A 25,897-nucleotide genomic window follows, 5' to 3' on the forward strand; every position below is an offset into this window, starting at 1 on the left:
CAGGACCCTGGGATCACGACCTGAGCTGAAGGCAGAGGCTTTAACCCACTGAGCCACCCAGGTGCCTCTGCTTTGTTTTTTTTTTATTTATCCTATCTATCCAAAGTCCATTTTTGCCAATTGACAGAATCCTCCCTAAGATCAGATTTACATTTAGTTGTTCTGTTTGTTTCTTCTCCTTTAATTTGGAACATTTTCATGTCCTTTCCTAGCCTTTGATGACATGGAAAATTTTGAAGAATACAGTACACCCTCTTTTATTAACTTTTTTTTAACTGATGAATAATTTTAATATAATTACTTGGTTTTTGTCTAGTATATAATTATGTATTATTTTTATTTTTTACAATGTTATATTAGTTTCAGGTGTACAATACAGTGATTCAACAGTTTCATATGTTACCCAGTGTTCATCACAACGGGTGCACTGATGACTTGGGGAACTTAAAAAAAACTTTGATATCAGACTTGTCCACATCACTGCCTATACTTTGAAAGTACTAGAAGTTGTCAAAGCAGCAATAAGAGGAGCAGACATGCTGAATTCCATCAATACCTCTCATGGAGGAAAGCAAAAAAAGGGCAAGCCATGAGTATTAACAGGACGTACGTGGAGGGGGTAGGAGTGGGATGAGGGGATTCCTAACCTCCTCACAAAACAGGATGGGATCCTCTTGAACCCTGGGCAAAACTAGGTAGTTCCTGGTACTTCAGGAGAATAAAATGCTATTTTCTTTCAATAGCCAGAGATTTAATTCCTACTATATATGTATGCTGGAAGCACAAAATGAATCAAATAGACTGATTTTCTTTTCTTCATTTCATTATATTCCAAGAGAGTCTATAAGATCTTGGGCCCCAGTGACAATCATATTCAGGATCCTATTAGTAAGTTTTACTTTTTATCTTGATATTTTCTCTCTTTTTTTTTTTTAAGATTTTATCTATTATTTGTCACACAGAGAGAGAGAGAGTACAGGCACAAGTGAGCACAAGCAGGGGAGCAGCAGGCAGAGGGAGAAGCAGGCTCCCAACTGGGCAAAGAGTCTGATGCGGGACTCAATCCCAGGACCCTGGGATCATGACCTGAGCTGAAGGCAGATACTTAACCAACTGAGCCACCAAGGCATCACTATCTTGGTATTTTCTGTTATTCTTCATAAAGTGAAACTGAATATCCAAACTATATTTATCATCCTTAAATAACACTGCAAAAACTTAATAATAGTTTGTAACGTAAGGTTTTATGGTAATGTACATTTGTTATATTAGATAACATTTCTCTTTCTTAACTACCCATTAAAGACATCCTTTTGGATAGTTGATACTCTTTCCCTTCTACTGGAATCAATTCACTCCAAAATTATTAAGTCAAAGGTCTGTACTTAGTTATCTGGCTTTAAGAATATGCAACATGTCAAGGGTACTTGCTTTCCCATTAATGAATAAACGTTTTCTCTAGAATCAATGCCAAAGTATTGATTTCATTCTACGAATCACTGTAAAATTCATTTTTGGCTCAAGCAAATCTAGAGAGAGATAAGGGAGAAATATTGCCATTCAAAGATATTTGATGTCTATGAGATGTTAGGACATCACAAACTATTTTTTCTTTATTACCAAACATATGTTACTTGATTGTCAGCCTCCTGAGTCTGAACTCAGTTGTTAGTTAGGTATCTTGAAAGTCTGATGTTGTTGTTGTTTTAATGGATATTCATATTTCAGTTAACATACAGATTGTGTGTTTTCATACACAAGGCATCAGTGCAGAACTCAAAAACAAACTTACAAATGTGGAAACTATTCCTTCTTAAATGATATAGGGAGGCACACATTCATTCCAATATCACATTTCAGGATTATATTACTGGAACATAATGTATTGTCAAAGCACTGCATCAAAATTATTTAATGAATTTCTGATGCCAGCAAAATCTCTTTCTACTATTCCTTCCCATCTATTTAACAAAACATAAGAGAAATTTACTGACCACTCATGTCCTCATTTTTCTACCTCTGAGTATGTGTATGCTTGAAAAAAGAAAAAGTAAAGTTAAACTCATACCTGGCATTTTAACTGATCAATGTAATCTGGATCAGCTGTGGGTTAGAGGGATACAACAGAGGGTTTGGCACCTAACAGATGCATCATCAGCTAACTTATGTCTACTTGAGGAGTTTCATGATGACAAGTGATAGCAAAGATAAACAGAGAAAATGTGCTAAGTGACAATATTACAAGGAAACAAAATTTCACGTTATTTTTCCAATGACCCATCTCAGGCCATTAAAAATTTGCCACCAAAATTATTATTTGGTTTAAAAAGAAATTTATGAATCTCTCCCAAATCCTTGTTTTAACTCTTAATTAGAAAACAACCAGTGCTTCCTTTTCAGATAAACCCAGAGTCACATAATTAGACCATCCCAGAGATAACTGAACTTCCAGGAAACAAGAAGTTAGAGTGAGAACAAAAATTTATAAAAATTCATGAATAAAATATAGTTGCCCTTTGCCCTATCTGATGAGTCTGTGCTAAATCTCTATTCCAGCCAAGCTTTCATTGTTTTTGTTCACCTTTATTAAGCTCTTCTAGCAGATGGGAGGCTCATTGGTAGGTTTTTCACAGTGTCAAATTTTATCGTCATTACAACCCTCATCGGATAGGTACAATTATTATCACCATGTTCCATATATATAATCTGAGCGGCATATTACATAACTTTTCCCAAATCTCTCAACTAGCACACAGAGCCCTGAAGAAGACATAAGTCTGGTAAATCTCATGCCAGAATCCTGATTCCCTCTGCTCTCCATGCAATTTCCATGTTATCATACAATGGTCATCTTTAGAAGAACACATACGAGGAAACACTTGTCTTGAACTAACAGAATTTTCTGTTTTTATTATTCAATCAATCAGTAACTCTAAAGTTCTTAACTTACCCTTAGGTAAAGATAGGTAAGTGTCCTATCCTTAATTACTTTTAGGTCCTAGAGACAATTAAGTGTTCCCCAGTCTTCAAAAACCTTTTGTTAGAGACAATCATATACACTGCAAGGTGGCAATCTGCCAGACGCTAGCATTTATTTTTAAAGTTTCTCTTTATTAAATCAATACTGATTTGTGAGAAAACATATAATGTTTTTTGATATCTATGGCTTATTTTACCTAACCCTGTATTTTGGTCCGTAACCATCTTCAAAAATACACAGTTTCTCTAAAATACAAACTGAAATGTTTTTCCAAAAGTGTCTTTTTTGGGGAAATATGTTATACTTTTAAAGAACCATTTAAAGAAGGTCCAGAAAGGTGGTCACTAACTGCAATATTATCTTTGAGCTTTCTCTCCTAAAAACTTTCTTTGAAAAGACTACCATATTTCTTTACTTCATTTTAATTATATAACAAGTAATGACGCAGGGCAGTTATTGGCTCGTGGGTCAAATAAAAATGCATGAACCAATTAATTTTGAGTTATTTCCCTAGAACTGCACAACAGTGGCAGAGTTAAGGCTTGATTCCACAAGTCTAAAATCCACATTCTAGCTTTTTCATGGAACTCCCTCAGCCCCACTCCCTATCTTTTCTTATGAGTCACATAATCCTCTATCCATTCATCATTCTTTCATTTGCTCTTTCATTCTTTCACTCATTCTTTTACCAAACAATTATTTATTCAATGTCTGTGTTATGGACTGAATGCTTGAGTCCTCCCCAAATCCATTATGCTGAAGCCCTAACTCCCCATGTGCCTATATTTGTGGATATCTAGGGCTGTCAGGTGGTAATTAAGGTTATATGAGGTCATAAGGGTGAGGTCTTGATCAGATAGGACCTTATAAGTCTGATAGTGTCCTTATAAGAAGAAATACGAGAGCACTCTCCTGCTGCCCCTATGTTATGTGTGTCTGTGGGTGCACATGTATATATGCACACATGCACCTAGGAATGGCCATGCAAAGACAAAGCAAGAGGAGGGCCATCTGCAAGCCAGGAAGAGAGTCCCTACCAGAAGCCAAAACAGCTATCCTAGATCTTGGACTTCTAGCCTCCAGAATTATTAGAAAATAAATTTCTGCCATTTAAGTCACCCAGTCAGTCAATTAGTAGTACTCTGTTAGGGCAGCCTGCAGTGACTAATCCAGTCTGGTTGTTTCAGGTAATGGACTTAGCATAAGACAGTACCACAGAAACCACAGATAGGACACAATCAGGACGCTACACTTAGAGGACAGATCTCTGGATATTTTGCTCTATTAGGGAAGCTAGGCAGGAAATTTGGATGTTATACAGTGCTTTAAATTCTTGTCCATGGATTTACCTGGTGCTATGGGTGGGGGGCGAAATGTAAGCAATACTAAATTTTGATGAGAAAGGTCAAGGAGAATGTCATGGAAGGGAAGAATCTGAAGAATGAATAGACACTTGCTAAGGGTGGATAGGAAAAGGAGGTTCCCAGGTAGGAAGACCAGTGTGTGCAAAGAATGGAGGCCCCATAGAACATGGGAACTATGAATCATATCTGGTTGGTGTGGGAGAGAGTAGTCAAACATAACCCATTTTCTTTGCTTCAGCAACTGGACAGATGGTAATACAATTTATTATACAGGAAGTGCTCAAGGAGGGGAGATTTATTAGTGGAAAAGAGCAAGGATGGTACTAGAGATAGCAATGATTAGTTTGGTTATGATAAACTGGATTCCTGGCAGAATCTGATGCAGAGTATGCACTCAATGATTGTTTGTTGAATATGGACTTCCACTGTTCGTGTATATTTTCCTTGGCCTAACAGGTTTTTTTCTCCCTAAATTCATCATTTTTTAAAATGAAAGGGTATCAAAAGTCAAGGTTACATTAGTTGGTCACAATTATCTGTCTAACCAAACAAGAGAGAAATCAGCCATTGTTGAGGGCAAATATGACAGGAGAGTGATTAAAAATGAGCACGCAGGAGTAGGGCAAGATGCCTTTGTGAAAGTGCCTTTGTTGATCACGACTGGGTTTTGTATTAACTAGGGTATGATTAGAAAGGGGGGGGGAACACTCTAGAGTCAAGAGCTCAAGTACTCCTCCATGGGTAACAAGATTGCCAAAATCACCAAAAAAGCCCTTTCCCTGGTTTTGTTCATTAACACATCTAGAGCAGATAATCCACACTCTCGAAAGTGAGGGCAACAATTAAAATGGTGCAGAAAATTACTGAATTAACCATCAACTGAATTCCTGAGAGAGAGGAAATGGGTGATCTTTAGCCAGAGTTATGAACTACCTTGAATTCCAACCAATAAAACAACTCAGTTTTAACATAATGAAAAGAATCATTTTACGTTTCTCAAGGTATTTTCCTGTGTATATACTGAAGACATTCTACTCCCAAAGAGAAAAATAATTATTTTTAAATTTCCTCTAAATGCTGAATTTTCCCCAGGTTCATCCCCCAATCCATAAGCATCCTGTTGAAGGAGACATAGTCTTGCATTTATCAGCACTGTAACTGCAAAATTATTTTGTTATTAAGCCTTGGTTTATCCCAAGCCTTCTGGATAATCTCGAGCAGTACTGAACTTGTTGTTTAGCTCTGGAGATTTTGTAATAAAAGTTTAATGAGTTACTTATTACTAGAATGTTTATAGCCTTTATTTCAAGGAGAACAAAAATGACGTAAAGTTCTACGCATTTAGTTTAAAACTTATTCAACTCACATATCAGTTAATGCTACAGTGATTTTTAAAAAAATCTCTTATCGATATATGTGTCTAAAAGCAGTGTGGCCAAACCACAACTTTACCTGAGCTGTGGCTAAGAACAAAACTAAGGAAGGATTTCTTACTTGTCAGCACGTCAAATCCAGATCTTAACTTTCAGCATTTTAGAATTTAGACAGGAATTGTTTTGATTGAGGCATTTTGCACAGATTTTACAAGAGGATACATATAAAATAAGGGGACAAAAATTTGAAATTAAGTCCTGAAGGCACTGTGTATTTATTTCTATTTAAAATGCTGACCATATATTCTATTAATGACCATAAATATTAAGAGAACATACTAAATAAATCTAGTTTATCTGATTTCTGTCTAAATGAAATACTAGGAAACCAAGGGTCAATCATGTCTCCAAAAAACACTTCCTTGCTAATATGGAAATCGCCTATACATTTTGCAGATATAGACCAGGTTTTCCAGAAATTATAATGTTATGATTTAACCACGTAAATTTTCAAGTAGAAAAATAATGGAAAGTAGATAAAGCTACAGAATCTTTACAAAAATTATAAGCTCAGCGTCACATAGTTACCTGTTCTTACTGACATAAAATTTACTTTGATTTTGTAATCAGACTGTAACTTATCATTCTTAGATATTATCAAGATGGTTTCTGTGAAAAGCACGGCTAAAACCAGCAACTAATTTTCATATTGTTTTTTGCCATCATTTTCATGTATGAATTATTCATTAAATCAATTTGAATAGAAAGAACCATCACAGAATTCAGTACAGGGCTCATGTTCCAGAAACATGTAGAATCAAAGCAGGGTTATCACAAGAGTAGCAAAATATATTAGAACATGGAGAAAAATGACCACGTAGAACAAAATAAAACCAAATTAACTCAAGAAAACAAGTGTTTCCTCCAATGTTCCAAGCCTTGCCACCAAAGAAAAGATAAAATACAATAAGCTTGTCACAAGATGATGTCTATTTGCTTATGCCACATACTATGTGGATGGCCACATTTGAAGCTTCTAAATGCTAATTATAAAAACTGCATTTGTTTCCTCTTGTAAGTTGATACTATTCTTTACCATTCATAAGTTGAGTTCTTCTCTATGATGGTATACCTTTATGCAACATTTTGTTTATAACAAGAAGCGAGATTACAAAGGAGGTTTGTTCTTAAAGATCTATTTGAAGACATTTGGTAACATTTGGAATTTGCTTATTTTATATCCACTTTAAAAGCTGATCTATTAGTCACACACCTGAATACATTTAAATGTATAAACTCAAAATGTATTCTTACCTCCCATCCATAGCTGGGGTCTTTCAGGTTTGACCTCTGCTCTCCCACATAAGGCCCAAACTTTTCACCTGCCTCAATCTTCCTTTTGGTCCATATTCCTAGTCCTGCTCCAGGCATATTTGACTCTCGAAGTTCAAACTCAGCAGGAATGGGGATATCATCAGGGATGTAGATGGGGGCTTTGTATGGAGAGCCCTCTTTTGGTGTGAATGCTTCGCTGGATGTGGCTGGAGAGCATGGTTCTTGGATATTGAGGGAGGGAGTGCTGGCTACTCCATCTGCATCTGACATTTCTTCCAAAGGAATTTCAGGGTAGCTGCCATATACACACTCATTACCTGTGAACAAATAATAACTTTGTGAATTCCAACTAATACAGAAGAATCAAAATCCCACAGCTCAGTACCCAGTATTCAGTTGTTGTTCTTTGAAGAAAAAATAGGGAAGGCCATTGTTAAAGTATGTCTGCATTAAAGTCTCTGTGGTTCACAGATGGGGACTTTGGTTTATCTGCGGTGAATCTATAAATCAAATGAGCTAATCTTCAACAGCCAATGCTCTCATGGGCCAGCTCAATCCATTATTTAAGCTGGGAAACAACCAGCAATTTAATTATTGGTCTAAATAAAGTACAGATAAGAAGTAAATATATGTGTACCTACAAACCCACAAACCATCCTAAATTGGAAGGTGATATCATTATACAATGTATTGGAAAGTTGTATCATGCAATGTATCTTAGACTACATGATAGAAAACTATCAAAGATTCCAAGGGCTGCCATGGACAACATGGCTTAAATCTATGTAGCTGGACTATTTATTGGAGTATTACTTTGTGTTTGTTTTTTATCTTTCCTATTTCGAACACATCACCAAACCATTGGTAGTCTTTGCATCAACAGCTTATGCAGAGAATTAAAGCTACTTGAAGCTAGTGATTTCTCTAGACATTTGTGAAAACAAAATCATTAAAGAAAATAGGTGAGTTTTCCAGAGGGGAAAGCAAGGCAGAGTAACAAGGAGTCTGAACACTTCACACAGGGGGCTCTCAGGACTCCACAAGGCAGCACAGTACCTCTATCTGAAATAAATGAGTGCACCATTTCAGACCCTAAAATCTTTTATACAGTTTGCTGGGGGTTAAAGAATTGTGATTGAGTGTGAATTTCCCACCAGTTCACCAGCTGAAGGGGATTTCAGTTATCTTAAAGCAAATAAACATACATTTCTTGTCTACAGGGATTATGGACGGATTTGTCTGATTTGTAGAACTTCAAAGAGAGAACTAAAAAAAATGAGTTAAAATTATAAGGAGACAAATGTCAATCGGATCCATCCAGAGTTGCTTTAAGTTCCCATTAAAGGACTTCTAACATAGCCTAGATAACCATAAATTAGGAATAATATGGACGAATTTCAGCTTTGGATGATGACTAGAATAGATGACCTTTAAGATGCTAGCAACCCTGCAGTTCTACTAATTATTAAAACCTTCCAAGGTAGTTTATTGGACTAGGGGTACAAAACCTGAGCTCTAGTCAAATTCCTTATCTGATTCATTATGGAAATTTATTAACTATGACATTCATTAACAATCGTTGATCAAGTGCTGACTCCTCTTAAAGTTTTATGAAGTATAAAGTGATATCACATGCAGAAATATCTTTCTAGATAAGTGCTTGGTTCCTGAGTCAAATGATAAGACAACGCCATTTTAACCAAGCACAGACCCAAGTACCAGAACCCAACCTTATTCCTATGAGACATCTGAACTGAACATACAAGCCCATTATCATTCAAGTTCATTATATCCAAAATCTTGTAGATTATCATCTGCCCTCAAGTTGAGTCTCCCCACTGCTTCACCATGTCTATTAAGAATACTGTTTTCCCCTAATTATCCATGTTCAAGGTTCTAAAATAACATGGACATTTTCTCTCCTTCATCCTCTAATCTGTACAGTCATGAAATGCTGTCCTTATAAGATTTTTGGGGCACCTGGGTGGCTCAGTGGGTTAAGCCGCTGCCTTTGGCTCAGGTCATGATCTCGCATCCTGGGATCGAGTCCCGCATCGGGCTCTCAGCTCAGCAGGGAGCCTGTTTCCTCCTCTCTCTCTCTCTCTGCCTGCCTCTCTGCCTACTTGTGATCTCTCTCTGTCAAATAAATAAATAAAATCTTTAAAAAAAAAAAAAAAGATTTTTATCTCCATCTCATTCATTTTATCCACATATTCATTCCTGAATTCTCTAACAGTCCTCTAAATATGCCTCCAGACCTCTAGCCTCCAACCTCCAATATCCCTCAACACTGAGCCTGTACAAGGCTGCTAAATTTATTTTCCCAGCACACCCATTTTCCCATGCAATAACCCTCCAATAATTCGTAATTAGTATTCACAGTAATTACTGTTCACAGGGAAAATCCAGAGTTCTTGGGCTTGAAATAAAATTGCTCTTATTTTAAAACCATTCTCCCATTCTCTCTGATTCTCAGCACTCCTCTGTAGGAAAACCTTGGGCCAGAATATGCTTACCCCTGTCTTCTAAGCTCAGTGAGCTTTTCCTATGCAGTTCTTCCTGCTGGGTCACCCTATCTCCACCCGTCTGCCCATCCAACTTGTAGTCATCCTCTCAGGTCAACCTTTAGCTTGTCCCTTCACCATTCCATTTAACACAAGTATCCCCCTTCCTTGACTCCCTACAAAATCCACCCTCCAAATCTGATGATCAAATAATGCCATGCATTGCTCTTTAGTTTAATATGAAGGACTCTGTTATTCCAACTAGGAAATTGGCCCATAAAGGGAAGACTCAGAACTCACAGCTCTTAGAAATTCTCCAAGTGATCTGCATAAAGGTGCTTACTAAATACTTACTAAATAGATAACCTAAACATATAATTTTGTTGAACTATTAAACCAAATGCTAAAAACCATTCTGATCCTTTAAATACCTTTAAACCCATAGAAATAGAACACAACAGATTATAAACTTTTCGCCCAACCCAGCATCAAAAGAAACAATTTTAGTAATGCCCCCAAAGAAATATCATCAGAGAAATACACTTCAGGGTCCAAACACCCTTGATAAAGTCCATCTAAATCTATCCTTCAGGGAGATTTTGCACTTCAACCTAGGAGCCAAAAGTTCACCAGCGCTCTTGATACAGCTAAAAATATGTAAAAAAACATCTCTCTAGAATTGTAACATTTAACCACTGCAAATGCAGAGTTACTTTACAGATTCTTAAAAGGATTTATCACACATTGTGCAGACTTTGTTTTTCTCGAGAAGTAAGTGCTATAAATTGGAAGTATTGTATAATCTATAGACCTGTCCACTTAAGCAGCAGGAAACCAAAAGGCATCCAAGTGAATAGAACTATTTCCTCCAGTAATTATCCATTAAAAGTCAGTAAAATTTCCCCTATTTCCTCAAAGGGTTAAATCACTCATACTGTCAGTTCCATCAAAGTGATCTCAAATCTTAAAAAAGGATAGAGACAAACCCATCTGGGCCCCCCCACTGGCATAGCTGACCTCATGACCTCTGAGTTACCCACAAACTCTCCCGATGCATAATCTAAACGAGTGCATTAGATTTCAATTCTTGTGGAGACAAAGTACACATGTGTGCCCAGGCTGCTGCACAGAAGAATTTGAATGTAGAGCCTGAATGCAATTCTGTTTACAATGGCAAAAAATTCCAATTAAACCTAAAGAACAACTTATATAGGTCACGCAAAGCCAGGAAAAATACTCTTGGCCCTATTCATCCACAGGCAGGCATTAAATGTATATGCAAACGCAGGCAATTTGTTTTCAAGCTTCTGTTCATCTAGTATCATCTGAATTTAATATAAAAAGGGCTGTGGTGACAAAAAAATAGAAATAGAAAAACTGCTGAGTTTTACATATCGAAACATGCAACAATATTTCACTGTAATCTAGCATTATGAAATTTTCACCAGCAAATGGGGTTTAGCACACCACATGGAATATTTGCATAAACCAAAGTAAACTAATGCTTCCAGTACATTACTCAAGAACTATCCAAAAAGCTGCTGAAACATTTCATCTAAATGACAAACCACCTCAATTATCCTATCTCCATTAAATCTCTGTTATTGAGGGGGCAGAAATTGGGCCCATTTACAATAGGTAGTATCAGTAAAAACTGCTATATACATCAGTGGTCGCAGAAAGATAAATAACCTTGTAACTTCTTGGAGCTGAGCTGCCTGCTACCGGAATTTGCTTCATGCATCCTTTAGATGTATCATTAACTGAGTGAGGACAGAAAGACAAGCTTATTGTTGGATAGGAGACAAATGACTTAGGCAATGCTCTTGGAAATCAGCCTCTTCGATTCAAGTTTTAAGTATTCTAATATCCCCAGAGATCAAGCCAGATCACACTCTTGGACTGGAGTATATTTATTTCTATGACTCTTTGAATAACTAACATAGGTTTGCACTTGAGAGAGTTCCATTCTGAAAGCATGTCCCAATCTGCAAAGAGAAAACTATGGAAATAACAGCAATAATGATAACTTCCAAAGATGTATCTGTATGTTCTTACTTTAACTGACAATCCTGTAAGAAAGTCATGGTGATAATAGTCTTCTATTTTCCAAATCTGGAAAATGATCCTCTAGGATGCTAAGCAGTATAACCCAATCACCTGAGACTGGAATGCAGGTGTCCAAACCCAACCATATCCGTAACTCTCAGGCAATTTGCTTTTTTTTTTTTAATATATGTTTTAAAGTTTGTTTCAAAATTGTGGCCATACTGTGTAAATGGTCTGTTTCCTGCTTTTTCACTTATATTTTCTTATGAACACTTACAATTTTAAAAATATTTCCTAAAAATACATTTAATTGCAGCATAATATTCCACTATGTAGACCCACAAAAGAATGAACTATTTCCATGGTAATTTCTTAAGTTGCTTCTAACTTTCTGTTGCATAAATACCACGAAGATAAACACCACTTCATGTAAATTTGTATATTCATCCATTTTAATTCCCTTAGATTAGATTCCTATAAGGAAAGAATGATTTTTGACAGATGGCTTTTCAGCAGTATATACCAATTTAAATTTCCATCAACTATCCTAGAAATTACTATTATATTTGGCTTTTAAAATTCATTAATACAATGGAAAAGATTCTATGTGTATTGTTTTAAGTCACATCTCAGTTGACACTGAGACTAAATATTTTTGTCATTTGTATTTCTTCTTTTGCAAATTACTCAATGCTTTTTGTCTACTTTTAATTGAGCTTTTATTGGTCTGCCTTATAAATAATTTTTAAAAATCACCATGTGATGCTTTCCCTATAAATTACTTATCATTTGGTTTTTTAATGGGTTTATGTTGTACAAAAATTTTAACTTTTATGGAAGGAGGTCTATTTTTTCTTCCTTTGTGATTTTTACATTTTTCTTTTCTTAGAAAGTCCTTACCCATCCTAAGGAAGAAAGAGAGATTCTCTTTTATTTTCTTTGAGTTCCATAGTTGCTTTTCTACTAACCTTAGATTACCAATGATTTACTGCTGAGTGAAAAGCAGAGAAAAATGATTTCATTTATTTGAGCTCCTGTGAACGGCGAGCTAGAGAAAAAAAAATGCCATTTCACTCGTAATTCTTTGGTTCTTATTTGCAAGGCTGGCCTAAAATGCCTTTTCTTTTTGTGGGTTTTATATAACTCACCATTTGTTTCACTTGGCCTCTCTGCCTAGTTTAACTGCAAATCTTCTGGGCAGATGCCATTCAAAATCCCAAGCTTCACCATTAATAGCATTCAGTACCCATCATAATACTTATCACTCAGCATTATCATTATTGATACCACAATAAATAATTTCCTTTCTACTCTTCACATTCGTTCATTGAGAGAAAACATTTAGCAACTAACTAGAGGTTAATTTTTATATTAAAAGCATATAGACACTTAGTCCGCCTATAAAGTTAAGATTGATTTCTGCAGGCATTAAGCAAGAAATGAGCTCTTTCGACTCAGCCGCACACACATATGCATATAATACACACACCCACGTGCACGTGCAGTGTGTGTGCGTGTGTGTAATAGCTCGCTAATCTTCAAAATAGGCTGAGACAGAAACATGGTTTGAGATCTCAGGCCGACTGGTTGAGATCATAACTACATGGAACGATTGCCAGGAGGAGACCAGCTAGGGAATTGAACAGATTAGGTAACTCAGAAATTTAGACATTTCCCCCCATTATGTTCCTCATTGCAGTTTTGTAATAAAAACATGAGCAAACTTCAAAGGAAGCTCTGCAGTAAAGGTTAATTGCTGCTAAAGAAGAGGGTGGGCCGGAACGCCAGCACTTTGGGCCCAACTTGCAAGCAGACAGGAAGGATTACACGTGGCTGAGAGCTGAGGATGCGTGCCCAGCCCTAGGAGGAGAGGAGGCACCGCCAAACCTCAAAGGCCCACCAGGGACCTCCTGGTAGGACGTGAGCTCAGGAACGCGAGTCCCTGTATCCGTGCCTGCTAATAGTGGGGCAGGGCAGGGAGGGGGAAGACATCAATTTCCTCCCCAAATTCAAACCGGACGTGCTCTTCTTCCCTTGTTAGGACAATTCCAGAACAGTTCCAGCAGCATGTTTGAGAGAAAGCGGAGGGCCTCAGGACCCAGCTCTTCTGCACCAGCAACACAACCAATAAATGTGTTGCCGGGCTTGGGGAAAAGGGAGGAGCCCAAGTAATGCCAGATGCACAAACAGAACAAAGGAGGCGGCTATGACCTGGCCGGCAGAATATTCAGGGAGAATGGCCCCAAGATAATGAAATTTAAGATCCCAGTGAAAGGAAGAAAGGAAACTAGTAAAAGTAAGGAAAATGATTTTCCAGAAAATGGACTTAAACCAGCTTTGAAGGACTGGAGTCAGGGTCCAGAGGTACAGGTTTAGAAAAGAGAGGCATCTACTGGAATGGGAGCTGCTGATAGACCTGGTCTTCAGAACGTTCTGCCTCCAGAGAGGGCTGAGAAGAAAATAGACCTCTATGGAATCTTCTGACGCTAAACCACACTTGTAGAATTCACGTCTCCAGAGACCATTCTTTTTGCAAGATGATCTATCAACATGGCTTGGCACATGGAATTTTTTAAATGACCTTCTAAGCTTCCTTGCTCCTCAAGTATTTGCTACTTCCTTGTACCATGCTGTTCCATTTCTTTCTTACGGAACTTTTTCCCCCCAGTGCTTCCTAAAAATATTTCATTTATGGGCTGTCAAAAAGACCAAAAAGTATGAAAGAGTGTTGGGAGGCCAGCAAGGGAGGTGGCAGAAAATATCACATGAATTGGAAGTAAGGGACCAAATCAATGAGCAAACATTTATCTTGTTCATAGGATGGTGCCATACCTCTTGGTTGTCCTGTGGCTTTGAAATCTGATTAAGAGTTTCTCTGCTCTCCTAGGAATTTCACGACATTTCACTAAACAAGTATGGCTTGTGAATTAAACTGGTAGCTTCTAAGCTATTATGAAATGGGCGTGGCCACTTTCAAAAGTTCCTCTTCAGAGGTGGAACTAAACTTTTTTAAAAGGGTTATGGAAAGAAATTGCCAGAAAATTCATAGCTGAGGTACCAGTAAAGCCCTTCGGTATCTACTTACAGAATCTAAAACAGCTAAATTAAGACATTAAAGCTCTGTGAGTACTACTCCAAAGAAAAACATGGCCTGGTTAATGTTTGGCTTAGTCAGTTGTCAGGGAACCCCATCACCAATACCCACTGAACTTCCCAGGTAAGAACAGACTTATCACCAATCAGATAGGGGTTCGTTTTACATTATAACTCTGGGCCTTAACTTTCTTTTAGCAGTACAAATTTTAAGAGACTTGTGGCAAGCTTTGACCTGATGGCTTTTCTCATAAACTTTTTTATATCCCCAAAGTGATTTTCCTTCAGATTCATTTAGGGTAAAACAGAAATGCCCTGAAATTGTGGTGAGGCAGACTGGGTGGGTGATTACTCCTTAGGCAGTCTGAAATGACCAGAGTACAGCCTTTCAGTATTCAAGCCATATCTACAGTAATTATTTGCCAGCATATCTAAAAGAAGGCAGGCATTTCCTGTTGCACACAAATGGGACACTCTTATCTAAATGACTGTTTAAACAGGTATTTAAGAAAAGACTATCACAAGCAGGAATTTACTGATGACGGAACACATTAGTTTAGGGCTGGACACATTAGTTGAGGACTAACCATTGTCAGGAAAGGAAGCATATCAGCATCAGGAAGGTATAGAGAATATTTTACAGTTCCCTCATGGGTCAAGACGGGGGATTGTAGACCATGCCATTTGCAGTTGGGGAAAGCCGGAGAGGCACAAGCCCCATTATCAAGATCCGTTTTCAGCAACAGGTCTCTGGCACCTGGGGCAACCTTAAGAGTCAGAGCACGAGTGCCATAGCTCTTTTGGGTCTCTGTTTCCCTATCCAGAAACAGGCACACTGGACAAGTTCAGCCCCAGGTACATTCCACTCAAGCAATTCTGGTTCCACATTATAAAAACAAAAGGATGGTCAAGGTTTGGTATACCAGAAGTTTATAAAATACATTTCCTGAAAAGACACTGTGAGAACTGGTCTAGTCTCTCTCACATGTAACCTAGGATAGACTGTACTCTGGCTGCCTAACTTTGCTCTACCAGTGAAACTGGAATTTATTCCCAGTAGAGGCTTATAAAACTGGGCTGTTATTCTCACATTAAGTAGACTGCCCTCTGGTGAGGACTGTGGTTTACGTGTGGGCAGAACGTGTGGTTTACTACCTCTAATTTGTTTATGTTGTTGATGGTGGTTTCAGAAGAAAGCAGCAGCCCTTCCCATGCTAAGGAGTGACCTGATTTGCTTCCTTAAAAAAGAGAAAAAAAGAGAGAGAGAGAGAGAGAAGTGTTTAAGGAGAGGGGAAGGGACCATGAGGACACATTAATGTGCCATTGCTAATGGAGGAACAAATGGGATCCCTTTGACCACAGCTCTGCCTCATTCAGCTCTGCATGTGAAATGAGAGCCCCGACTTGTTTATTATAATTACCTAAGTGTGGCTTGGTGGCTTTTGGCAGAGATCCTTCTTGCCTCCAAAAGAGAGACCAAAACTCAGGAGCTACAAGTTAAAGGAAGGCGGGGCATTTTGTAGCAAGCAGACTGAATTCTAATATAAACTGGGTGAAAACATTCAAAACAACCCCAAAAAGATGAAGATCAAAAAGTAAATGGGATCAAGTTCTACTTTCTACCATATAATAAAGAGAGATAGGTGTGTGAGAGAACTGACTAAACAGTGTAGATGTAAGTTCACATTCATTCTCACAGCTGACTTGATTCAGACTCTTTCCTACTGCTACAAAACAGAAGGGCTTTCTTATAGCCAGGAGCTCTACATAAAGAAAAGAAAATAATTATGCATGTCTGGCAGAAGAGGGAGTTGTAGCAATGGCTTGCTGATAAAAAGGAATGTGAACAAGCAATAGAACACTATTCTAACCATACTCTTGGTTTGATAAGGAGCAGAGAGTGCTCAAAAGAATGAGATTTTGTTAGAGTCTCAAAATTAGGTTTTATGTGAAAATGAACAATGGTCCTGTTCTCACAGGAGTTGGTAACGAAGACAACAATGACTTTTGACCTCAGAGTGATTCTGTGGGAAAAGTTCCTTGATTTGGCTAATTTCAGCATGGACTCTGGCCCCATTGCAAATATAGTATCTTCAGTATAAAACAAGTTTACATGGTTCCAAAGAGTTCAATTTTCTGCCCCTATTTTAAGCCATAAGGGCCCCCATATTGAATTTCCCACCACTATATCATATTAAATGTAAAATCACTCAAAACCATGGGAATGGATGGAATGTCATTGAAAAAACATAAAAGAACGTTGTTGTTGTTGTTGTTGTTGTTTAATCTGAAAAAACATTATACACATTGGTAAAAAGTGTTTTCAGAAAAATATGAACAGATGTGCTATGCATACGTATATACATATACTACACAGCACTTATGATTTCAGAGGGGGTAATTTCAACATTGCTAAGTGGTAACACAAGCTAGGTATTTAAGGGAATGATATAATATGACAACTTCATAGACTACCAAACTATGTATGGTCTCTGGAAACTATCATTATCAACATGTACAATAACTAGTAGCATTAGGTGGTCTGTACAGTATCCCTCAATGTCTAATTGAGTCACACAGTCCAAGACACTTGATGGACACCAGGCACTGTCTCCTAATGAGAACTGATTTTTTTTAAAAAAAGGCATGCAAGGCCTCTTCTATATGAATTACTATAGTTTGCAGCAGGAGAGGATTATAAATGTTTGCTGGCAAAAACTAAATTTATTTACAAACTGGGTCTAATTTATTTATGGCTCCAGTACAATCGGCTTTTGTCGAAATATTTATGTTATCTGTACTTCTACCTTACTAAACTCTACCACAATCATAAACACTGTTGAAAAATTATTTGCAGTTAGCAGGATTTAAACTACCCATTATATCACCAGCTAGTGCCAGTAAACTTTTGCACTGGTTGATAAAGTTTCCTCTGTGGAATAAATACACATTTGACTTTCAAAATCTTTGGTGGGCTCCATACTCTGAAAAGTGAAGGATTAAAAAGATGCCCCAGACTTTACCAGTTTTTGTGTGAGTGCTTCAATTGCAAATTCCAGTTGAATTTGTGACTACAAAAGTTCCCAGATGTCAATCTTCTTCTAGCATTGAAAAAAGAATTAGATGACTAAAGTGTAGGGGTGATGGTCTTTGCCAAAGATGCTACTTTTCACTTTTGTTCATTTGTCCATTTCAGAACGTTATTTGGCACTATCTTGTGCCTTTTCTGCAAGTTGCTAAGGCTAGATACAGAGTTGGATAAGATACGTTTCCTGCCCTCAAGTCTCTTCGAGTTGAGTGGTGAAGACAGAAATGGTACCAGGTATGTGACAATGCAATCCAACAAGGTGTAAGCTGAGGTTAGGAAGAGTGATGAATGTCAAGAGTTGAGTAGAAGCAACTGCAATTGGGCATGCCAACCTGATAAAAACTCTTAGCCTTTTGATTCTAAAGCAAGGATCAAAATAGGAATGACTTACTCCCAGTGCTTCTAAATAACACATGAAATGATGAAACCAAAGGGTTATAAAACAGCATGGTCTACATTTCCATTACAAAATAAGCCAAGAGAAAACCGCACAGAAAAGTTGATTGCTTCCCTGCCATGTAAGTAGTAAAAATGTATTTGTTTGACCTACTTTGTTGAAAAAAGATCAAAAGTCCTACCTTGAACCAGGTGGGACTGCTGTGATGCCTGTGAAACCCCCACCAGCCTATGGATGACCCACAGCACATTCATCTTCCAGCATGAATTGAGATTGTGCCAAACAATCAAGAGGTAGTTCTGGTTCACCTGAGAACAGTGCTGTCTTCAGAGGGAAGACTGACCAGATCACCCTGGAGCCTCCAACTTAAACCAAGAGCTCATCAGAGAAAACAGTGGTACTAACTGATTTCTGGTGTCTCATGCTACAACAGACAATGGCATCTTCCCAAATAAAATCCATCTACGCCTATGATAGTTAAAGTAACCAAAAGCCAAAGTAGCAAAATAGATTTCAAGAGCTGTAATTATAGGTGAAAAACAATCAAAAAAAGAGCTATTTGCTCATCAAGGTGCTTCATAAAAAGGAATGGCAAACCGCCCATAGTTGTGATTTCATATTCAGTAGGATATGCATAAAATATTTTGCTGCCCATTTATATCAACATTACAACCCTTACTTAGCTCTAGGTATCATTCTCCAGAATAAAAAAATAAAAAATCTCGGTGTCTTTGTTTTGTGTTTTTGCTGATCATCTTTTAGGTCTGTTCCAATAAATGTTCTTTAACAAACTGCTTGTTTTAATAGGTTATAACTATTCTAGTTAAGTAAAATATTTTGGCATCATATTGCTTAAACCTCAAGATAATTGACTGAAATATTTATTTTTCATGGCATTGTAGAATTTAAGAGCTAAAGAAGCCAGAAAATGATCGGTTTACTCATCTAAACATTGAAGATGCTTGCCGGTTCAGATGTACTGTGGATCAATCCATGTAAACCTATGTAAGCTCTGACTGCTTAAGAGGGAGACTGGAAATGTTATAATTCTATCAAAAGTATATGATGTTAAAAAATTCACCGGGGGGGGGCGCCTGGGTGGCTCAGTGGGTTAAGCCACTGCCTTCGGCTCGGGTCATGATCTCGGGGTCCCGGGATCGAGTCCCGCGTCAGGCTCTCTGCTCGGCGGGGAGCCTGCTTCCTCCTCTCTCTCTCTGCCTGCCTCTCTGCCTACTTGTGATCTCTGTCAAATAAATAAAATCTTTAAAAAAAAAAAAAATTTCACCGGGGGCAGGAGAGTATCAGCAGTATACAGAATAATTCCCAGTAATTTAACAAGCTTTGTGCTGTTGTTGTTTTTGTTGTTTCTGTTGCTATTGTCATTGTATTAATGTAGCTGCTTCTTCAAACCTTTTTTTTAAAGATTTTATTTATGTACGAGAAAGAAAGCAGGAGAAGCAGCAGAGGAAGAGGGACAAGAAGACTGTACTGAGTGCAGAGCCTGACCCAAGGCCCAATCCCAGGACCCTGAGGCCATGACCTAAACTGAAATCAAGAGTCAGTCACTTAACAGACCAAGCCACCCAGGTGTCCCTCATCTAACTTTTTAATACTCATTCCCACTGTTACATTTTAGCAACTATGACCCAACATATACCACACAGTAATAATCATTTAGTCAACAAGACTTCTATATACAAAGCACCATGGCAAGGTGGGGTAGGGAGAGCACAAAGAATAAAGTAAAATTGCTGATTTCAAAGGATTTACAATCTAGTCAGGGAGATTAGACAAATGAGGAAAAATTAACTTCTATAATACAAGGCTGCATTGAATACAGTCAAGCGAATGGTACAGAAAACAAGGACTACAGTATTCAACACTAAACATGGATTCCTCTTCTTTAAGAGAAAACTGAATTGGAAGATGACTAAAAATTCTACTTGTGAGGAAGACAGATAATCAGGAGGATTGTGAAATAAAGGTTATAGACTGCAGCAAAGCCCTGGAGAGGTAATGACTTTTAATTGGATTGAGTTTATCATTTTTGCAGAGGTACAGCAGACACAGAAGAAAGGATTAGAGTGATTTCCACTTCCCATTATTTGGCATAATGAGAAAACAGAGGGTGGTCCACATCTCTTGTACATATTATGAGCCATAGGAGATGCTAAATGTCAGTTTTGGTAGCATTGAGCTCTCCTAAATAAACACATTTATTTGGACATAGTTCAGTCAAACTAAGTCACCTGAAAAAAAAGGTTACAGGTCATTAATTTGCATAGTGCAAAGGATTTATGAATTTTTAAATTAATGCTCCTAGATCTCTACACTATTTCAAACAGTAGGGTATAACTGCATTTTTCTTCAGTTTAGCTGGCTTAAAGGGTCAACTGAAAGTACTTGGTTGAAGAAAAAACAGTTGAGCAGACTTACATTCTTCACCATGTAAAACAACAGCATTATATATTTTTCCATGGAACAGCATTATATACATCTAGCCAAAACACACATACATACAACAAACAAAAAACCAAAACTTGTATAAATGTGAGGAGCATCACAAAAAGGATCATGCAATTGACACATGCCAACTCAAGTGAGCCCAAATGGGAAAGGTTATTAAAGCCACCACCTTCAAAACTCTATATAAGGTGAGGAAGGCAGGGATGGATGCCTGATTTTTTGCAGAATCCCCAGAATCCAGGGAACATTCTATCCCATGATAATTCAATGTGTATGTGCTGACTTGAAAACGTCAGCCAAGGCAAGCCAATTGTGCTGATGTCAGTGATACTTTGCTTTCCTACTCTAAATTGGGAAATTCTGACATGAATTTACAAAAGGCGTCACACAAATCTCAGTCTGTTTAAAGATACTGTAAAATTGTCCCACTGTAGAAAGGGAAAGTACATGGTGAATCTACATATTTGTGCACATACACACACACACACACACACACTCTCTCTCTCTCTCTAATCGCTCAATGCTAATAGATGATTAATCAAATGGAATCAATTCAGTATTTGTACCAAATCCTCCTCATATTACAAAACTTTCAAAAATATTGGTTATAAAAGGAATAAAAATTGACAAACAAGTCCCTATATGGGTAACCCATATTTTTGTCCTGTTCTCAGATTTTTCACCGAGTCCTCTGGGAAAGGAAACTGGTAGAGCAATATCAAATATTGCCAACTAGATTTTTATTCCACCAGCATTTATTGCAGTACCTGCTATGAACCAGCCATATCTTGTAGGTTGTAGAATGTAAGCTTCATGAGGGTAGAACTCGGCTTTGTTCACCATTTCATCAACAGCACTGTGTTGACTTCAGCACAACTGACTGAAATATTTATTTTTCATGGCATTGTAGAATTTAAGAGCTAAAGAAACCAGAAAATGATCGGTTTACTCATGTAAACATTAAAGATGCTTGCCGGTTCAGATATACTATGGATCAATCCATGTAAACCTATATAAGCTCTGACTGCTTAAGAGAGAAGACTGGAAATGTTATAATTCTATCAAATGTATATGATGTTAAAAAATTCACCAGGGGCAGGAGAGCCCCTCAATCTATCTGAGCCTCCATTTCTTTATTCATATCTGATGTTTGTTCAATATGGTAGCCCATAGATACATATGGAAAAAAAGCATTAGAAATGTGGCTTCTCCAAATTGACAGGTACTGTAAGTTTAAAAATACGTACACCAACCAGATTTTTTAAACTGGTTTGAAAATTATAAAATATCTAGTTGATAATTCTTGTACATTAGTTATATTTTGAAATAGTGTGATATAATGGGTTAAAATGTGATATTAACTATACCTGTTTATTTTTATCTGTTTCAATGTAGCTACCTATCAGAAAATGTAAAATTAACATATGGCTCACATTTATATTTCTATTAGACAGAAGTGGTTTTTAAACTACATATGACATAAAAATGAAGTGAGAATCAGAAGAAATAATACATTTGAGCATCTTTTGTAAGCTTTACAGGAAACTACAAATGCCAAAAGTCATTATCATTATTATAAGGAAAGGTTCTCATGTCTCTAGGTCTTAAGTGACACCCCTTAAAGGTTAGTGTCTCTCAAGTCTACCTGCATTCAGATAACAAAAGGTGGTGGTTCATGAATAATTCATTCTCTACTACTCTCTTAACAATAAATCTCTCAATAAACACTTGTTGAAATCAAATGTAAACAAGAATCAATGTGGTCACTGACATGATACAAAAAGATGAGCTCTTTCCAAAACTCCCCTGCCAGGATTTCCATGTTGATGTATAAAGCAGCCTGGATTAAATAGGGTTAGAAGAAGGTTTCTGTTTGAAAGAGGTATTACTGGCCAAAGAACAATGAGCAACACTTGATGAGATGATGGGAAATGATGAACTTTTCCCAAGATTTTAACCCAAGATGCAGAGGAAAAGAAAAAGTCACAGGATGAATTTGTCTCTTTCCCTATTTCTTGGGGCAGGCACTTCAGTTCATCCCACAAACATCCCATTGCAACAATTAAAAAAAAAAAAAAGAGTGTCTTGAAATACCTGGCAAATAAAAGAACATGAAAAACTTTCTTGCTGCCCTTCCATTACTTTGGTGTAATTGGTGAACCTCTGAAAACACGTCGTAGGTCTGAGCTGATAGATGAAGATGGAAACAAGTACTCCCAGGCTGCACATACTTTATACTATCCTGATAAGACTCCCAGGAGTTCTAAAAGTTCAGGAGTTAGAGAGAATGGCATACCTACTCAGAGTTCTCTCCCCATTCTATAGTGCAAAAGTAAGGAGTAGGTTTCTTTGGGAGGTAGAAAATTGAATTGTCATACACAGTTCATTCCATACTCTTACCAGATCATGTCTCTAGATGTTGATGAATATTAATTGATGTATTTACTGCAATGTAAGGCAGTTGCTAACCTGCATTCCAACCTTTGTTCCAAGCCTCATATCATTTTCTTTCAGGCTGTTGATTTTGGAGTGGCCGTGTAATCCTAGTGAACTGCTGGCAAAGAGTGATCAATCAGCACTTTGAAAGCGTCTGGTTCATCCCAATACCTGGGAGCTGCTTTGATAAAGAGTATTCTTGGGAGAGTGTAAAATTTACCACTGTGGGAGTAAATACATGTAGGAACTTGGCAGGTTATTGTTCTAATTTTTTATTTATATTTAAACAAAATCTTTCATTGGCAACAAATCCCCACTTGTCCTAAGATCATTCTGTCCCAAACTGAAGTCACTGAAGTTTGCTGAAGTACACTTGCATGACTGTCTTCTCTGTGTACTTAAAGACTACTACCCATTTATCACATTTGAGGGCACATTAGTAATAATGAAAACAAAACTTCCCTATATCCCATTTCTAATATTTATTTTTTATTAAGTTTATTTTAATTCCAGTATAGTCATATTAGTTTCAGGTGTACAATACAGCGATTCAACGCTTCATACAACACCTGGTGCTCATCACAACAAGTGCACTCCTTAATCCCCATCACCGATTTCACCCATCCTCCCACCCTCCTCCCCTCTGGTAACCACCAGCTTGCTCTCTATGTTAAGAGTTTATTTCTTATGATGATTCATAGAACTGTACCCCTTTAATAAAGACCTGTTCCCCTATAATACATATATACCCATATAACACATTATATATTAATAAAAATAATTTTTTAGAAGTTTATTCCTTGGTTTCTCTCCCTCTCTTTTTCCTTTGCTCAACTTATTTTGCTTCTTAAATTCCACATACAAACGAGATCATACGGTATTTCTTTCTCTGACTTGTTTCTCTTAGCGTTATACTCTCTAGCTCCATCCATGTTGTTGCAAATGGGAAAAAAATTCATTCTTTTTATGGCTGCATAGTATTCCATATATATATTGATGAGTGTATGAGATCTACTCATCCATACCATACCATATCCCATTTTTTAAAACCTGGACAACAGAGACTGAAGAATGTATCACACAATTGCTTTTGTGGATGAGTCTACTGAAGATGTACCATTCCCTCAAGAAAGTTTTATCCAGGATTATCAAGAGTGACACTCATTTTAGAAAGATTTCAGAAGGTTAGAACTCATTAATTTTCTTCTCAAAAACTGGTCATAGCTTTCTGGATACTTCAGAAAATGTTTTTGTGATTGGTTATAACCAACTTGGCCATCTTATTTGTCCATAACACCCTATTCTGTGTGCGTGACTATCCTATGGAATTTGGTTTCTCCGTGTTATTTTCCTTGATAACCTTCTGATTGAGAACACCCTTCTCTCACTCTCCATTCCATGACTCCTTAGTGAGGGCCTGCAACTCTTCTGAGAGCTAGGGATGAAGTAGCGAGCAAGCCCAACAACATCCCTGCTCTCACGAACCTTACAGTCTGGAGGGGAGAGGGAGAATATGGAGAATATGAAATGGTCCTATGTTCTGAGGAAAAAACCAAAAAGTTTGAAATGTGGGAGTAGTGAAGGTGAGCAGTGAAAGTCTACAGTGAAGGTCACTACAGTGAAGGTCTCACATTTAGGATTCGTAAACTGACATTCTTTCAGATCTCATTTAGATGCTATCTCATCTGCTAAGGGTCTCGCTCACCACGGTCACCACTTCCCCAACAAGAGTGAGCTCCTTCCTGGTTGGATCCCCCAAAATATAAAATGTACCTCAGAATATATTCATCTATCATTTACCTTGAGCTGTTAGAGTTAGTTATTTTCCTCTCTATTTCCTCATTTTGATTTTCAGCTGCTTGTGGGAAAAGGCTATGTCTCAATTATCTTTATACCTTCTTCCAGTACTGTGAATAGTGTAGATGCTCAAATTCAAATAAAAGGGCACAGCACAGGGAATGTAGTTAATGGTATTGTAATAGTGTCAGAGGGTGACAGAAGGTAGTGGTGAGCACAGCATAACATGCACTTATTGAATCACTAAGTTATACACTTGAAAATAATGTAGCATTGTGTGTCAGCTGTACTCAAATTAAAAAAAAAAAAACTTAAAAAACTGAACCAACTTTAGAAAATGCTAATTATAACCAGTTTCCATTTTTCAAACTTTGTAACTCACCTAGCTCTGAATCTTAAACAGATTTCAAAGGAAGCTGTTATCTACAAAAGTCACTGCCACCACCAGAAAAGAGGTCTTTTCTAGGGGATTTATAAACCATTGGCCATGCAAAATACTTGCTCAAACAAGTGATAGTTGCCAAGTGCTCTTCTAAAGGAGGTTAAAGTTTGGAAACAATGATCTCTTCCAACAAATTTCACATAATTACCCCTTGGTCCAGAAAGGGAATTCTCAAGCTTTCTGTTTGAAACTGTCGCCCCAGATGGAGGATTCCCTAGTTGAAAACAATCAGAAAGAAAGTCTTGTGGTTAATAAACAAGAGCCTTGAGCTTGAACCTTGCACAACACATGCTGGATTTCACAACAGCCAGTGAGAGAGTAAGCACAGATTCTGAAAATTCTACCAGAAAGTTTTGAGTTTTGTTTCTGTGTGTTTTTATACACACTTCATTCTTCTGATCTGTCTTAAAGATTGTGCTCAGTAGAGCCTTCCATTCTTTAAATGACACCTTAAAAAAATAAGTAAATTGCTCCAATGTAAGAATGAATAAGATGGGGCGCCTGGGTGGCTCAGTGGGTTAAGCCGCTGCCTTTGGCTCAGGTCATGATCTCAGGGTCCTGGGATCGAGTCCC

The 25,897-nt window shown here is 37.5% G+C and overlaps 1 protein-coding gene across 8 annotated transcripts in view; it reads right to left on the reverse strand.

Moving 5' to 3' along the window:
- Nucleotides 1-25,897, reverse strand: part of MECOM (MDS1 and EVI1 complex locus) — a 547,090-nt gene that overhangs the window by 271,463 nt on the left and 249,730 nt on the right. For all 8 annotated transcript variants that reach the window (XM_044251750.1, XM_044251742.1, XM_044251740.1 and 5 more), the window contains exon 2: nt 7,032-7,369. In XM_044251750.1, the coding sequence (XP_044107685.1) occupies nt 7,032-7,369 (338 nt within the window). The remainder of the gene's footprint in view (nt 1-7,031; nt 7,370-25,897) is intronic.

The sequence above is a fragment of the Neovison vison genome, chromosome 6, assembly GCF_020171115.1.
Source record: "Neovison vison isolate M4711 chromosome 6, ASM_NN_V1, whole genome shotgun sequence".
Taxonomy (NCBI): Eukaryota; Metazoa; Chordata; class Mammalia; order Carnivora; family Mustelidae; genus Neogale; species Neogale vison.